At 35.0% G+C, this 18550-nt stretch overlaps 1 protein-coding gene across 1 annotated transcript in view; it reads right to left on the minus strand.

Moving 5' to 3' along the window:
- The window catches only part of ADGRL4 (adhesion G protein-coupled receptor L4), a 158879-nt gene that overhangs the window by 21149 nt on the left and 119180 nt on the right, over window positions 1-18550 (minus strand). Inside the window, exons 8-12 of the mRNA XM_004369088.2 lie at window positions 17118-17320; window positions 12085-12258; window positions 10066-10269; window positions 7715-7935; window positions 7518-7584 (exon numbers count right to left, since the gene is read on the minus strand). Coding sequence (XP_004369145.1) covers window positions 7518-7584; window positions 7715-7935; window positions 10066-10269; window positions 12085-12258; window positions 17118-17320 — 869 coding nt within the window. The remainder of the gene's footprint in view (window positions 1-7517; window positions 7585-7714; window positions 7936-10065; window positions 10270-12084; window positions 12259-17117; window positions 17321-18550) is intronic.

An 18550-nucleotide genomic window follows, 5' to 3' on the forward strand; every position in this document is an offset into this window, starting at 1 on the left:
CACATCCACCATACGCAGTGTGAAAAAAGTAGTCGAAAGGTATATAATGACAAGGAAGGATGAATATGATATACTCCAGATTGGGACTCAGGTTGTTTAAATTTGTAATAAAATATTTTGCTTCAATTAATATATATACATATATATACACATATGCATAGCAAAAAAGGCCTGGAATGATACAGAGTACAATTAAGAAAAGATTAGTTAGTCTTGGAGTATAGGAGTGTGGAATGAAGTGTTCACTTTGCATTTTACACAGTCTCGTAATATTTCCATTTCTTCCAAACTTCTGTAATTTGGGCAATAAAAAGTAATGAGAAAATATCACTAAACAGTAGATATACATATACATGACCTGTCTTGTAAAGGTTTATGTAAAGAAATCATTTTTGAGTAGGGCTTAATAGGTATTCCCTGGTGGAAGGAAATTAAGAGACTTAGAAAGATCTTTAAGGAACAATTAAGGAAACTCCCAGAGAAAGCTGAGTGGCGTTCTGGGCAAAACTAAAAAAGAAAGTGGTACAGTAGCAACATAGCAACACTCAGTCACAGGAACTTTGATTTAAATTCAAATGAAAGCTCACGTTTTTTTTTTTAATGAAAATGTCTTTTTTTGGACCTAGCTTAATAAGTATTTGTCTCAATCAAGCAAATTCTATACTTCAATACTAAAAGCGTTTATGGGAAACTTCAATTTCTATTTAAAAGTTAAATTATTTTCACAAACTCTTCTTTATATTTGTGTACTTGAATCTAATGGCTTGCATAGTTTTAGCTGAAAGAATTTCAGCATTAAAGATTAAAAATATTGAAGAAATAAATTATGGAAATTATCTTGAGTTTGCAGCTTGGTTTACAAAGATTTAGAAGCTTCTTTCTTGTACAACTTAATCTTTCAAAAGCATGGCTAGACCTTTTCATGTACAGTCACAATCTTAACATTCTCAGTGTAGGGATTCATAGATAGAATCAATGGGGTCACTGGTTTATACTTCAAAATTCTCAGAGATCCCTAATATTCATGAGCCAACACCTGAGGAAGTACTTTCTTGTGATCAATGTAGAAAACGTTGCTGCTCAAATACCAAAGCAGTTAACACTTATCACAGGAGGTTAAGAGCTGGAACATTTGTTTGAAACCACATACCTAGGGGTAGAAAAAAGCCATCGGTGCTGAACTAATTTGGATCTTATTCATTTACATATTGTCTCAAAGGCATTTTACATTACAATCCCAAACCACACATGCCCCAGGGCTCCATTCATAAAAACAAGTAAATATCATTTACAGCACCTAGATCTTACTCTATAGAAGAAATGCAGGGAGTCCGAGTAAGAATGAAAGCTATTGCAAGTTTTTCTACAGAGATTTCTTCTGTGGAGTGCGAGTCCTCCCAGATTTGTTCAGAGAAAGCTGTAAAAACAGAATGCACTAGAGACTTTTAACAGATTCTAAATAGTTACAAACAGCACGTGGATTATAACCATATCTTGCTATGATTAAATAAAATACTATCGCATCTTTATGGGGCCCTGGTGGCACAGTGGTTAAGAGCTATGGCTGCTAACCAAAAGGTCAGCAGTTTGAATCCACCAGCCGCTCCTTGGAAACCCTATGGGGCAGATGGTGCAGTTCTACTGTGTCCTATAGTGTCGCTATGAGTCGGAATCCAGTCGATGGCAATGGGTTATCACATCTTTACCAATATTAAAATAATACTAGGATCTGGACTTAAATATACGTATACACACACACATATACACACATGAACTATATCTGGCCACACATTCATTCACTTGCACACAATTTTTTGCTATTCAAATCATGGTTATAAAATTAATCTTTTAATTTTTAATAGAAAAGGTAAAAATAAGAGGAAAGCCCTAAGATTGTCCCTCAATTATTATGAATTTTCCCTTTCTAATTGCAAAAAGTTAATGTACTTGGCTGCTAACCAAAAGGTAGGAGGTTCAAGCCCATCCAGATGTGCCTCAGAAGAAAGGCCTGGTGGTCTACTTAAAAAAAAGAAAAAGCCACTGAAAATTCTGTGGAGAACAGTGCTACTCTGACACGTATCGGCATGTTATGAGTTGGTATCGACTTGACAGCAACTGGTTAACTGGTTAATTTTTCATGGATGCTGTGATTTCTTTTTTTTTTTAATTTCCTTTTTCTTTTACCATAGCCTTGTTATGTAGGGCTGATACGTTTTTCTTCATTCTACATATTAGGAATTGAGGGCACAAAGGAATCAAAAAGTTTAAGGAAAATCACATGTTCTTTCTTGTTGCCTTATCATCAGTCTTTACTAATGAATCAAGTAAAATAAACAGATATTTACCGAGGACTTACTAGATATTTGTATGATCAAAAGGAGGGCTACTTGGTTTTATAGTTCTAGAGTCCACCATTCACAGAGAATGTAATGTGTCCCCTAGTGAACCAAGTTGCAGTTTATTGAACGGTGGCCCCTGAGGTTGTACAACATAGGGGTATAATTATTGAGCAAGGCATGGTCAATAAATCAAGAAACTCATAGCCCTATGTTTGAGTGTCTGTGTGGGGGATAGATAGTGTAACGCACACAGAAAATTATCAGGTGAAGCAAGGCAGAACATTACAAGTAGTATACAGGGGTAGAATCAAAATTCTACAGGAGCATGTTGGAGTAAGAGACTAGTTAAACTAGCTGTCATTGAGTTGACTCTGATTCATGATGGCAACCCCATGTGTGACCCTGTGTGTGTCAAAGTAGAACACTATTCCACAGCTTTTCAACAGCTGATTTTATCAGAAGTAGATCGTCAGGCCTTTTTCCAAGGTGCCTTCGGGTGGACTTGAACCTCCAACCTTTCAGTTAACAGCCAAGCATATTAACTGTCTGTACCACCCACGGACTCCAAGAGACTGGTTACAACTAGAAATACCTGAAAGGTTTTCATGAAGCTGTGCATTGAGTAATGATAAGATTTAAGGCAGCAGAACTTGGCAAAAGGAGACAGGAATATTGAGTGCAAAGAACCAAGAAGTATCCAAAAGACAGCAAGCATTTTAACGTGCATAATGTTCTTGGAGGGTTTGTGGTGTAGATGTATGCGTTGTGAAACAAGGCTGCAAAATAGGTGGCACTAAACTAGATTAGTGTAAGCTTTATATGCCTGTCCCATAGCATTTGGACTACAGGCAATGAAGAACTAATAGCACTGGAATTAAGGAAGCTGGCTCTGGATTCCTGGTACTTACTAGCTATTGGGCAAGCTGTGTAATCTCCCTATGCTTCAGTTTCTCCCGTTTTAAAATAAAATAAATCATATGCACACATACACACACACAGTTTATTGAGTTGTTTGAAGGATCGGGTTAAATGTACTAACACATGGAGAATGTTTATATTCGTGCCAGGAATATACTAGGGAGTAAACATTAACTTTTCTTAATTTTTATTATTAACAGTTTCCATTATTGGAGCTGAGTTTGGGGAAGTTTATTCTGCACAGATTAAAATTAGATGGGAGAGAACGGCAGCAGAATGATAGACTAAAAGGCGTTAGCAAAAGAGGACAGGTAAAATTGAGAAGGTGAGCTTTAGATTAAGACAGAAATAGTTTCAGTTCTAGCCCCAACATTTACTATTAGACCTGGAGCCTTGGTCCTTTTAACGTTTCTGTCAAATCCTACATTTTTTTAAACTATAAAATGAGATAATAACAAAAAATTGTGGTTTAAGGATGTTGAGTATTAAAGAGTTATTCTTTGCTTTCTATAGTATGAACGAGAAAAAACAAGAAAACAAGACAAAACAAAGCAACAGTTTTCAAAAGGAGTAGGTGCTCCGTAATGCGTAAATTAAAAGAAAAAAACTTAATGTTATTAATAATGCCAGACTCTCAGCAAAAGATAGCAAAACCTAACTATGAAAGTGGAGGAGAAGAAATGGATATGTTTAGTTATATGGAGGTAAAAATCTGATTAAAACACTAATGACAATCTAGACTAGGGAATAATGAATTTTATGAAAAGATGATTCTTGAATACTCTTCATAATAGAAATGATAATAATTTTGTTTATTTTTGGCATTGTCTTGTTTATAATATTGACTAAGTTCTTGCTGTGTCCTTTTCCCTCAAAGAGGATCTGGCAAACTTCCAGGCTGTCTGATAGAAACTTGAGCTCACACTATGACCCTTCTGCCCATTCCCTATAACGTAAAGCAGTATCTGCTTCTTGACACATCCACAGACAAGTTCCTCTACCATCAAGAAAACTTACTGAATGATTACTTAGCCCATATTGAACTCTCCCATATCTCACCAGTATCATTGATATGTAATTATGTATTGATTTTGTCATGTTTTCCCCACACTGACACTATAGAGGGCACAGGATAGCTCATATTTCCCCTGTACTCCATCATGCCAGAGAATCCAATTAACATGGTGAACTTAATTATATTGCATGACATCTTTACCTACCAGAATATTCCCAAACATAGGATGATACTTTCCCAAACAGTAGGTAATTTCTATGCCAAAAATAGCAAATGAAGTATACACATAAAAGTTTTTTGTTTTTGTTTTTCTCTAGGCACTGGCATAAATCCACATGTCATAACTTTTAGTAATTTTCAGGTTAAAAAAAGAATCTGGTCTTTATGCCTTTTTCCATTCCAGAAACTTAGAGTCTATGTATTTGTGTCCATGTAGGTGAGTGTGGGAGTAACATGGTTGGTTCTGAGATACTGCCCCTTCATTACCAAGGCCCAACTCCTCTACTACTGGGGACTAATGGGTCTGATCACCTTTTGGTGATATGTGGGAAAATTCACAACACGACTTTGACTTAGTTTGGTTCTTATTACTGCTGGTAGTCTTGGCTTATGTGATAGCCTCCACTTAGATGGTATACAAGGTTATTTGGTGTGTATAGTATTTCATTTTCACCTTGGACCCCTCTGTTCTTCAGAGAAAGGCAGCCATGTCTTCATTCCACCTCACCTCCATTCAACCCATTCTCTTAGTTATGTTGTACATAACTTCACTTGATCTGGCAGCCTCCTGGGCAGCCCCCACATGTCTCCCCTTGACTAACTTTTCCATGCTTATGTAACAACTGAGATTGGGCAAGTCTCCCATTATTTTATTCCTAGGCACACTAGATGATATTCCATTCCTCCTCTGCCATCAAGGGGCACTGCAGTAAGCATGCAGCCTACAGAAACAAAAGCAGGTGCTAGTTGCTATGATCATATTTGGCCCAGGTCAGGGGACACATGACAAGTGCTCATAAAAATTGGCTCATTGTACTCTGGTCTTCCTATATACTGGAGACATGAAGATTCCACAGTCCTGCAAGCATTTGACTGAAGATCAGGATAACAGTTTTACTCTTATTTCTACAAACTTTTTTAGAGTACTCCTAACAACTTGTTTTCAAGGGATGGGGAGCACTCATCTTTTTTCTTACTGTCAAGGAAAAGAAAAGCTTCTCATAGAGAACACTGTATAATCCCAAAAGTCAAGGACGCCTATCTCTGAGTCACTGTCTCCTGCCCCCCTACCCCTCCCCGGTCATCTCATCATGTTACAGCTGGTTCTGCCACCTCTTTGTAAGACCAGTGGAAAGTGTCAGCCTCAGTTCTTGGCTGTTTTGTAAATGTTTGGTATTCAACATCTCTTTGACTTCATCTTTGAACTAGATACCATTCTGAGGTAATGGGAAAAATTTCTCTTAACATTATGTTAAGACATGATAATATGTATAATAATATGCCAGCTTTAGCACAGAACAGGGAGAAGTAGAATAAGTGAATTCACTCCAATTAAATTATTATTTACAGAATATCTGCTATTTTAAAAGTAATAAATAGCATTTACTTTTAGAATAAAATCTAAGTGCCTCATCCATTCAGTAAGTAGCCTGACCCACTGGTTAACTGGGAAATGATCACTATACTGACACTGTACAGAAGATGGATTGGTTAATTCATTCCAGACAAGAACAGTGTGACACTGTTCATTTAGGCTTCAAGGAAAGTTTGCAGGGATCATTTTTAGATAAACCTATCTAAAGTCTGTGGATCTTACTATAAAATGATTCAAAGTTATCTTTTCCCTTACATAAACAACTATTAAAAAACAATTTTAGGAAACAATTTCCCTTTCTTACTTTAGAGAAATATGATATTTTCTCCTGTATTCAGTATAATTTCTAGCCTGCTACTTTCCATCTAAACCACAAAAATCACTGTTCTATGTAACTTGTAAGAAACAATATCTGAAACTGTCCACTCTGTACACAGGCAAGCAGTAAAGTTAGAATATGTAAAATGTCTTTACATAAAATACTCACAACAGGCTCACAGATGACACTGTCTGAATGAGACATCGTTCAGTCAGGATACTTAAGTGGGTGGAAAATTTTGGAAACATAATAAATTATCTCTGAAATTGTTTTAGCTGAAATCTAGCCAATGGTTTCTTTTTATATTGTTAGATCACTGGGAAAATTATAAAAAATTTTCTGCAGTGATTAAGAAGTTTAGTCTCTGAACACACTTTATTTCACCCCCACCATTAAAAAATGAACCTTTATGAAAATTCTCTGCTTTCCATATCAAGTCTTTCTCCATGTAGCAGCTCCCTGCAACCATAAAGAACTCAGAGGAAAAGAATGAGAAAGCAAAAAAAAAAAGCAAAGGCAAAAAAGATGACTAGTTTGTGGTCAAAACATATGGGACAAAATTGTCCAAAACACTGTCACAACTGCTCTACTGACAATTCATTCTATTCTGGAGCCTTGTCATACTTCCTAGATTCAATGACAGACTATTATATTCAGAAAGGTTGTTGAAAACTTGTAACACTTAGAAATGCTCTTGAGACATATTTAAGTGTCTTTATTTAGAATAGAACATATAATACCTGCCAAATTTGTAGGTTTGAAACCACTTCCAATAAGAATTAAAAGGCCCTCTTGCTTGCTGAAATAGGACTATCAGTATATGACTTGTCTGCTCATAAGAAATAGCTGGTTCTTGTCTCTGATGTTGCAATTTAGTTTAAACCACTTTCATGATGACAGGGTACACAAGACGATAAAACTATAAAGATGACAATCAAATCTTCAAAGATGACCGATCATCGATAAAAGATTAAATAACGTAAACATCTGAAATGCAAGATTATTAGCTTGTTGGCACACTCTCAGTACTAAAACATGCGGAGATACTACTGATAAGTGGAAAATGTTTTTTCTTATAAATCACACGTTATGCAGAAATCTATCCTCCTTCAAGAGGGGCAAATAAATTACAATACTTTGAGTTTAAGAAAGGTATATATTTTTCTCAATAACAATAAGATAAATGAAATGTTAACAAGTGATATACTGTAAGATAAGGGGATCATAGTTCTTTCTTTTTTTTTTAGAATGAGACTGTTTGATTGCTGGGAATTTAAACACTCTTTAATCATCATTCATTTGAACTCTAATAAAAATTTTAAACATACGTACAAGAATGATTAGACATGCTGGTCCTATAAAACTCCAAATAAAGTTGTTTTCAGTGCTAAGCCAACATCTGAAAAGTAAATGATAGATACAATCTATAAATATGTTTGAGTATACTTCAACAAAGCAAAATTCTTGATGGTATGACAAAGCACATTCAGAATTACATTTCAAGAGATTATGAAATCATCTTAACTTACACTTTGGTGGTGCCATAATATCTGTATCCTAATGCTGCTGAAAATCCAACTACCACAGCTGGACTTAGGTAGCCAAAGATATAAAAATTCTTGTGCAAAAATCCCTTGTTGTAGATGACTCCCACAACAATGAGATAGAGGTGTATGCCCTCAATGCACATCCATGCAAAGGCAGCTAAAAAGAAGTAATGTAGCAGCCCAGCAATGATTGAACAGAAGAGCTAAAAGTCAAAGAAAAAAGAAACCATAAGCAATGTGTGATTTAAAATTACATAGTGTAAAATATAGACTTTCTCCATAAATTATGCCACCTTATATAATATTAATCACATTAATATATTCATATCAAGTGTCAATTGTTTAAGATATACTACTTTCAGCTGATTTTAAAGAACTGGGCTTCATCAATGTGAAATATTCACCAATCCTGGGATAAAACTAAGTTGCTGCTCTTGTAATTTTTATACATTTGTGTTATGCTATAAACTGTGGATTATTCACAGGTAAACCAAAATACTTTGGTGAATTTCTATGATTTAAGTTGGTTTCTGTTTTAAAGATGTCTTTCTTCTCAACTTTATTAAGAACGAAAATTATTGTTCTGTCTCATACTAAACAATATAGTGATTTCTGAATTAAGTGACAAACACTGGGTTTACAAGACAGATAAATAATGATATATTTTGCAAAAATATCCATTAGAGAATCACCTTAAGTAGTAAGCATATCAAGTATATTAAAGTTGGCTTTCAGTTAAACATTATTTGTAAGTATTTGATGCACATCCAGACCTGGGGTCAGTCTTACAAGAAATAATAGAAAAAGAGGTAGTTACATGCTCCTGTATTCTATTTTAATAGAGCTTATGATATCTATCACTTGAAAGATAGCATAATACACACTTACATACTTATCACACTTACTAAATCTGAAAAATTTAAGCTTAATGAGATTACATACTAGAATATATGGGAGAATTCTATACAAGGTTGAGAACAGATAGATCACCAGGGATCAAAAATTGGGAGTCACTTTGGTGTGGAATTGATATTTAAAAAATGGCTTGAGAATGAGAAGGGTATGAGAGGTGAAAGAAAGTTGAAAATAATCACTATAAGGAATAGTTTGGGGTTGAGCATGATGTTGAGGGGAAACTGAAAGAGTAAATAGGTAGTGGAGAATAATGGTAAGTATATATAAATTTGAAAGGTGTTAAGAATATTGCTGTAAAAACCAAAAACAAATATGGAATTTATAATCTAAACCTCTTGCTGTTGAGTCAATTTCAACTCACAGCAAACCTAAAGGACAGAGTAGAACTACCCCATAGGGTTTCCAAGGAGTGGCTGGTGGATTTGAACTGCCAACCTTTTGGTTTGCAGACATAGCTCTTAACCACTGTGCCACCAGGGCTCTGTTTATAATCTTGTGTATACTATTTAAAATAGGTGCTTTGTGGGCATGTACTACAAAAGAAAACCTTGGTAGCTGATTGTTAGTTTTAGTCCTTGAGAGATTTCTAAGAATAGAGATATGGAAACAATTTAATGTTTTGCGGCCATGAGGATGCACTTCTCCACTCTCTGGATGCAGGGAGCTGGACCTAGGGCTCCAGCTGCTGTACTTTGATTTCACTCATTGTTGTAGTCATGTTTCCGACAGGCTGCTGCCAGACCATGGCTGAGCACAGCAGGGTCCCCAGGGGACATGGAATTACTCAGACAGGTGACTTTGGTTCAAGGACTCCCTGACAACCTTGCTAAACACTCCTTAGAACTGCACTTCTGTGTAAAATGCTTCCACACATTTTTCCGTCCTGCCATCTCTCCTTCATTTGGGGTCAGACCTGCATCTTGCTCTGACAGAACTCTAAGCCTCTCCCTTCCCATTTTTTCTCACAGTCATTTCACATAAATTTATAGCACATTTATTCATTCTTAGAGAGAAATGAGTAGTTAGGAAAGTGTAGATGATAGACAGAGTCAATTCATCATATTTCAACCTATGAATTCTAGCTGCTTGAAAGTTCAATCCCTAAGTTAATATTTCCAGTACTCCCTCTACTCTGTGTTTGTTTCCTACCTGAAAACAAAACAAATAAAAAGGTATTTCTTCAGTTTGTTGCAAAGTTTGAATTTGTCCCAATGATTTGTCGTAATGAGGGAAATTTTGGTTAATGGACTTAATAAGTAGGTTGCTTAGATATGTTAGCATTATCAGACTTTAAAAAGACATCTTAAAAACAAATTATACAGTATGTTTGCCCCATTAAGTCTTTAATTATAATTATTTAATTACAATTATAACTAATTATAATTTAGATAACAAAAAGAATAGGGAGACCTACGTACCTTATTGGTATTTGTATTGATTCCAACAAGAAAGACAAGTTCGGCAAGGAATAGGCTACAGCATAGATTTTTGTGAATTGTTGTCCTTGTGCTTTGAATTTCACTGAAGAACCAGAACGTAAAAATGCATATGGCAAGGCAAATCAGTGAAATAATTATTCCTAGTTGAGTGATTCTTGTAAGAATATTATAATCTTTAATACCCTAAGGGAAAATAATAATAAAGTTGTTAAGACAAAAACTCAGAAAGTTGTCAAAGGAACTACAACATATAATGAACTTCCTTTTTTGGTGAAACAATCAAAATGTTCACAAAATGTGAAAATACAAATGTACATTTAGATGAGAAAAATTTTGTGCTTTTGACAATGTTCAATATTCAGAGAAATCTGATATAAATCATGTAGTACTTTAACAATTCTGTAATTAGTGATTTTTTTTTCTAGGCATAGTATATATTAGTATATAGTTTAACAATGTTATCAACAGTTTCATATTAGAAAGGCATTCATTATTGTAATGTGAAAACGGTTAATTAAAACAGATTTATCAGTGTTAAGAACAAGTCTTATTTCTATGCAGTGATTCATCTAAAACACATTAAACAAAGGTATTAGAAATGCTCAACACATGGACTATCAAAATAGTATTGTTCAGAGACTTTGAAATGGCCAACATTGGCTTTATTGTAACTAGATAATATCACATACATATAAACCAAAAAAAAACCCAAACCCATTGCTTTCGAGTTGACTCTGACTCACAGTGACCCTACAGGATAGAGTAGAACTGCCCCATAGGGTTTCCAAACCCGTAAATCTTTACTAGATCAGACTGCCACATCTTTCTCCCTTGGAACAGCTGATGGGTTTGAACTGTTAACCTTTTGGTTAGCAACCAAGAGCTTAACCACTGTGTCACCAGGGCTCCTCCAGTGTGCGTATATATATATATACATATACACACATATACATATATATATATGTTGTGTGCCATTGAGTCGATTCCAACTCATATGTATATATACACTAGATTAATATTTTATATATATACATATACTAGATTAATATTATATACAAGCACACACGAAATCACAGAATAGAGGCTTCTTTGCCTAATTAACATTCAGAAAAAAGTCACCTTTAAAACATATAACTGATATTAACTTTAGGCAGATTTTATTTGGACATTTTATATACTTAACAATGGATTCTCAGTGTAAGATAAAAAAACTTGTAATCTAATTAAGGTTATGATACAGTTATAAAATAATAAATCGTAAAATATATAATATAAAATCAAGATTTGCTAATGTAAAGAACATATTATGAAGCTACTCATCTTAAAGAGTGTACATGTTCTAAAACCTTGTGGGCTTCTATATTGCTAAAAACATTGGCCAGGTATTAAATATTTTTAGGTAATTCATCATTGGTAAAAAACAAACAAACAAACAAAAAAACTTTCAAGGCCCAAAGACAAATGCCCTAAAATTCAGTGATATATTAAAATATACAAATGGTTTTTAGAACCAGCATTAAAAAGTAAGGGTCAATGAATGGATATTTGATTTGGCACACAATCTACTAGATATTACAAACTAGATAAATTCTAGACTAGAAATAATCCAAACCCCAGACCTAAATATGTCCTAGAAGGCAGGAAGAAAAACAAATACTAAAAAGAAGGTATTTTTGGCGTATTACCAAGCACATTAAATAAGCTATTTACACCCAAGGAACCCTGGTGGCACAGAGGTTAAGAGTCTGGTTGCTAACCAACAAGTCGGCAGTTCGAATCCATCAGCAGCTCCTTGGAAACCCTAGAGGGCAGCTCTATTCTGTCTTATAGGGTCGCTGCGAGTCAGATTCGACTCGATGGCAACAGGTTTGGTTTTCTGGTTTATTTACACCCAAGGAAAACATAAAAATGAATTATTTTCTTGAATGACATAGGAAAAAAAAAACACAAAAAGGCATATAGACAGATCTATAAATATGAGGTAGAAAATTATCTTACAATGGAAGATCCAGAAGACATCAAAATGGCAAAATGTGTCAGATGATTACATCGGCAGGAGGTGTGGGTCTCGTTGGATGATGTCAATTCACAGCCCTCCAAAGACCAGCTGCCGTTCATTGTGTCAGGTGAGTAGTTCCAAAATGCACATTGACTCCTATGCTTATCTGAGGTCTGAAAAAGAGACATTTTACTGATGGGAAAAAGAGAAAAAGTTACACATATGGTATTGCTTCTGTCATATTTAAAATAGCATTTTGAATATCAATATGATTAATACCATGACTAAGAAATGAAACATTAAATAAATATTAATAAACAAATGCTGCTATTATTTGAGAGGATTAAAATCTATAATGTAATAAAGTTATATTTTATCAAATATATCTCACACAGTTGTAAGATTTATTTATTATTAAGTGAAATTGTCACTATGTCATTTAAAACAGGGCATGCCACCTAATTATCATATGTATCTTCATTCAATAAAAGTTGAGTATCTACTAAGAATCAGTCATTAATTCATTTCCTGGGAATACAACACTGAATCAAAAAACAAAAAAACTGTTGCATTGTTGACCTTACGTTCTAGTAAGGGAGGTAAGAAATTATTAAACGAGAAAAATAAAACAGGGAATGGGGAAGAAAATGGTAAGTAGGTTAGCCTGATAAAGCCTTTCAAAGGAGATGACATCTAAGGCGATCCCTCAGTGAGGTGAGGGGGTAAGCCATGCAGACAAGGGAACTGAGGGTTCTAGATCATTGGATTAACAATTGGAAAACCTCTGAAGCGACGAACAGGATTCTTCCACAAACATCTAGAAGCCAGTGCAGTAGAGCACAAATGAGTGAGGTGAAGAGTAGTGAAGATAAGGTTAGAGATCGACAGGGGCTAGATTGCACAGACTATCAGATGGTTCGTTCAATAAATAGTGGAGTTCTCTCTCTGTATTATAACTTTAAATTAATCCTAACACTATAGCTCAAGTACTATAAACATTAATAATAATTTATTTATTGAATGTTGAATACCCTATACCTGTATCTTGTAGAACAAAAAAAAATTATTATATAGCAGTTTATAGTTAACTAGGTGTCTTCTCACCTACTTTGTCTAGTTTGATACTTAAAATAGTCCTGTGAGGTACATATTGTGTTAAGAAGCAAAAAGAGTCAAAAGATATATTGAAGACTACTCATTATTAGAAGAAGACCTGGTGGTGCAGTGGTTAAGTGCTCGTTCAACTGCTAAACAAAAGGTCAGGGGTTGGAACCCACCAGCTGCTCTTCAGGAGAAAGATGTGATTATCTGCTTCCATATAGCCCATAGCCTTGGAAACCCTATGGGGCAGTTCTACTCTGTCCTATAGGGTTGCTATGAGTCGCAATCAATTCAATCGCAAAGGGTAAAAATGGGTAATCAATATTAACTGGAGTTGCACAGGATCAAACTCTAATCTTCAAACAATTAATCATTAAGGAAAATATCTGCTGAATGCCCAATATGTGAGAGGCACTGTGTGAGGAGTCAGGGATTCTCAGTTAAAAAGATAAAGCATCTGCCCTCAGGGATAATTGTTTTAATGAGATATGTTCTAAATACACTTGGGTCACCAGTTGGAATAATGGCAAAGACAGACTGAGTTTAACTAGACTGAGTTTAGGAAAACAGTGATTGAACTAAAGTTGGAGAGATGACTAGAAGTTTTACAAGGAGGTCAAGCTATGAGAAGAAAATAAAAAAAACTCTAGATCCAGTTCCCCAAAAACAGCCTGGAAAATGCCCAACCCCATCCCAACTAGGTAAGCCAGAGGAACCAGAAGTCAGTGTAGGTGTCATAAAGATAACAGGGATCAAGTGAGGGTCTGTCTACATACTGAGCTTTCACCACTCCCCACCACATTCTCTTAGTTCTCCTAATCCTAGCAGCTAGGTTTCTGCCCTTAGGCAGGAGACTAAAAGATTTCCTTCTACAAAACTCATTGTTCCAAGAGAAATGACTTTTAAGTATTGACTTTTGTTGTTAGCTGCCCTCAAGTCACCCCAGACTCTTGGTGACCCCGTGCACAACAGGACAAAACACTGCCTTTTTGCACCATCCCTATGATCAGTTTTGTCTGGAAGCTCTGCTGAAACCTGTTCAGCATCATTGCAACATGCAAGCCTTCACTGACAGACAGATGGTGACTGTGCATGCATTGGCCCAGAGTCAAACTTGGGTAACCAGCAAGGAAGGCAAGAATTCTACCGTTGAACTACCAATGCCTCATTACTGACCTTTAGGGTCTTTCAATGCAATAGCTGAGAACTTGCCTGATGATAACACTCTAGTGAAGTAAATGAGTGCCACAAGCCCACCTAGGTAAGCACTCATCTTTCATGTGTCCTGTTATTAAATATGAACAGATATTCATGGGCCACAAGACATCTGAGGACAGGCTCAGACATGAACACAGAGAACAAAGACAACCAAGGCAAACAAAGCAAATCATGAGCAACACAATTCAGGGAGCAGGAAACAATTTTTTTTAAGTATGTATGAATGAAATATCAGAGATTAGCATCATACCCATTAAACAAAAGCAGCGTTAAAAAAAAAAGAAGTTATTTCAGTGAAAACTAAGTATAAAGCAGAAACAAAAAATATGCTAGCAGAAAAAAAGAAATAAAAATCAGAAAGAAAGTTAAAAAAAAAAAAAGATGCTTGGGTGGGAAGTTTAATACTCAAATAATAGCAAATAACAGAAAGAGAGAACAGATACACTGGAGGGGGAGAAATATCAAATAAATACTAGGACATTCCTTACAACTGATGGCCATACATTTTCAGACTGAACAGACTCACAAAATGCCTGGTGCAATTAGTGAAGACAGACCCACACAAGGTCCATCCTATTATGACAACTACTATTAATATTCCCAGGAGCCCTGGTGGCAGCACAATGGTTAAGCACTTGGTTGCTAACTGAAAATTTGGCAGGTCAAATCCACTTGCAATTTGGTGGGAGAAAAGAACTAGCAATCTGGTCTTGTAAAGATTTATTGCCTAGCAAACCCTATGGGGCAGTTCTACTCTGTTTCCTAGCATCACTATAAATTGGAATTGACTAGACAGCGAACAACAACAATTTACATTCCTCTGATATAATGGAGAAATATATACTAATGGATGAAGTTGCAGATAAGTTATCAGAAAATCAAGAAAATGAAGGTAGTTTCTATTTCCTCAGATAACTTCTATTTTCTCAGGGAAAAAAAAAAAAAAAAAACAGGATCAAAATTTTCTCAAAGAGGGGGAACCAGGGATTAGGTAGATACACTGGCAGAAGACAGTGATGAAATTTCATAATGGTCATTACTTTGAATGGAAGAAGCCATTGACCAGGGAAACAAATTACGGACAAACAAGCCTTCCCATTAATTATGGTGAAGAATTTTTGTTAATGCATGTGTTTGGTTTGGTTTCGTTTTCAAACAGGAATTGGTGAAATGTGTTGTCCTTCGTATCTCTTTATCTGACGAAACGTTCCATTAATAAAAAACTGTAGCAAAACCATCAGACCATGTGAAAGAACCATTTTGGTTTCTAGTGCGAAAGAAGGTCATTTGAATTTACCAACTTTTCAGATATCTAAGTCTTTTTTAGTATCTAAGTTTGGTTTCAATTCTTAAAATATTTCACACTTCTTTTTCCCCTCAACATAATGCCTACCAATGTTTAGTTTGGAACTACTATTTACTTGCCTTTGCAATCCATTTGTAGGAGTCCCTGGATGGTGCAAACAGTTAAGCACTCAACTACTCGTTGAAAGGTTGGTGGTTCAAATACACCCAGAGGTGCCTTGAAAGACAGGCCTGGCTATCTGCTTCCAAAAGGCCATAACCTTGAAAATCCTATGGAGCAGTTCTACTCTGCATACATGGGGTCGCCATGAGCTGGAATCAACTACACAACAACAGCTATCCATTTCATTTCTCCCTACATTAGATGTCTTATTTACAGTGATGTATTTGTATTTTGTGTAAGCATATATATTCTTTTTGACTTTTCTCTCTCTCTCTTTTTTTTCATTTTCCCTGGTAAACATGGAAATGCAATTGGCAAATTTCAAGATCCTCCAAATGTAACTTGAGGTCCTTTAATCATTTACTGAAATCATACTCAAAGTCTAAGCAACCACCAACTATAAACAGGTAGAGAACAATCTACGATTTCAAATTTCCCCTTTCATTTTTAGGTGTACAAAAATAATTACTTACTCAGCTATTATCATGTTTTTCATTGTGTAGTTTTAACTACATATGAGTTTGAAAAGAGATTCAGAATAAAAATAAGAGTAAAACGGTCTCTGTTAATTTCTTTATAAAATATTTTTGTGCTTTAAATGATCCTTAAACTTCTCTTCAATGAAGTATTGATTAAAATAAATCAGTATCCAAATCCCTGAAAATTTTATTTTAAATGACAATTATTAATCAGATACCTCCCTCATTACAAAAGTGAAATTTATCTCTTTGACTCTACACTGTTACACTTTTTTTTTTTTTTTTTGGTAACTCATTCACTGAAGGTATGCAGACTTTCAAAAGAAACAATATACTTAAAATTAAAACTAAATATACAACTTAACTTTAGAGAGTCAAATATATGAAATTCTTTGGTATTGATTAGAAAGCTTAAATAGTACTTAAAGTACAAAAATATTTTTTAGGAAAATTAGTTGAAACAACCTTCAAAACCAAAAACCCATTGCCATGGAGTTGATTCTGACTCATAGTGACCCGCAGGATAGAGCAGAATGGCCCCATAAGGTTTCCAAACAGAGTGGCTGGTGGATTGGACTGCTAATCTTTTGGTAGCAGCCAAGCTCTTAACCATTAAGTTACATTACTCCTTTATTTCAATTTTGAGTCTTTTTTTTTTTTTTAAACTCAAGAGTTGACATATACTGAGAGTGGCACAACAACGGAAATTCACTTCTCTGAATGTATTAAAATCATAACCAACAACCACCAGGAAAAAAAAACTTACCTTTATATGACTTAATGTAAATGCAATATTTTCAAGTTCATAAAACATGGGAGGATTTGAACTAATTGACACAGAAATTACTGAAGAGATGACTCTTTCTTCCTCTTCAGAATGATCAAAATTCTGAGGTTCCAATAAGTTGTCAGATGATGAAAGCAAGGGACCAATACTTTTATAATACAAAAATGCAACTGCAACATTTCCTATCAATCAAATAAATGTATTCAGTAAAATTCTTATAAAACAAAATGTATTTTAATATAAAGGGAAGAATTGATCAGATAAACTTTTACTCTAAAGGAATCATAAAAATACCTATGTACTGAAATGTAGGTCACAATGAGCCCACACCTACATTATCAAAACATATTAAGACTCATAATCACTGAACTCTATGCATCCAAAAATGATCAGGGATTGTAGCAACACCTTTGCACAAACTATATTTAGAAGAAAAATATTCCTAGATAAATTTACACCCAAAACCTGACTGAGTACTAGGGTGTGAAGTGTATTCACTTGAAAGATAAAATTCTGAGTTATTACTTCTATGTTTAAATATATAAATTGGAGAGATACTGGAAGAAAATTATCATAGACTTACAGTATTAAAAAAGTTCAGAGTTAAAAAAAATTACCAGCTTATATGATAAAATCATCTTTTTCTATGACAGGAAGAACAACTATTTTTACATGTAAATTAATACATAAAATAAAACCACTGCAATAAATGTTATGCTTCTATTAAAAAAAAAGTTTAGAGTTGTAAGATGTCATTGAGTTTAACCTCATGCCCACTGAAACGGTTCCTTATTAATACTGATGTTCAGTCTCTGAGTAAGAAATTATTGCCCTGTAGGACAGCGATTTATCTGTGCCACTTTCCTCTCCCATACACACACTTATCAAATGCTGTAACCCTTTGCCATCAAGTCAATTCTGACTCATAGTGACCCTATAGGACAGAGTAGAACTTCCCCATAGGGTTTCTAAGGAGCAGCTGGTGGATTGGAACTGCTGAACTTTTTGGTTAGCAGCCAAGCTCTTAACCACTGCAGCACCAGGGCTCCCATCAAATACAGTACATCGGCACAAAACTGTACTAGAAATGCAACCTTATCAGCACAGACTACAATGTGGCTACTTTTTCTTTAAACCTGGACACTACACCTCTATTAATAGAATATCAGATTGTCTTAGTTTTTTTTTTTTTATATTATTATTATTGTTGTAGTTCAAGTGAAAGTTTACAATTCAAGTTAGTCTCTTATACAAAAACTTACACATACATTGTTATGTGACCCTAATTGCTCTCCCTATACTGTGACAGCACACTCCTCCTTTCCACCCCTGATTTCCCGTGTCCATTCAACCAGCTCCTAACCCTCTCTGCCTTCTCATCTCACCTCCGGACAGAAGCTGCCCATTTAGTC

The sequence above is a fragment of the Trichechus manatus genome, unplaced genomic scaffold (assembly GCF_000243295.1).
Source record: "Trichechus manatus latirostris isolate Lorelei unplaced genomic scaffold, TriManLat1.0 scaffold00003, whole genome shotgun sequence".
Taxonomy (NCBI): Eukaryota; Metazoa; Chordata; class Mammalia; order Sirenia; family Trichechidae; genus Trichechus; species Trichechus manatus.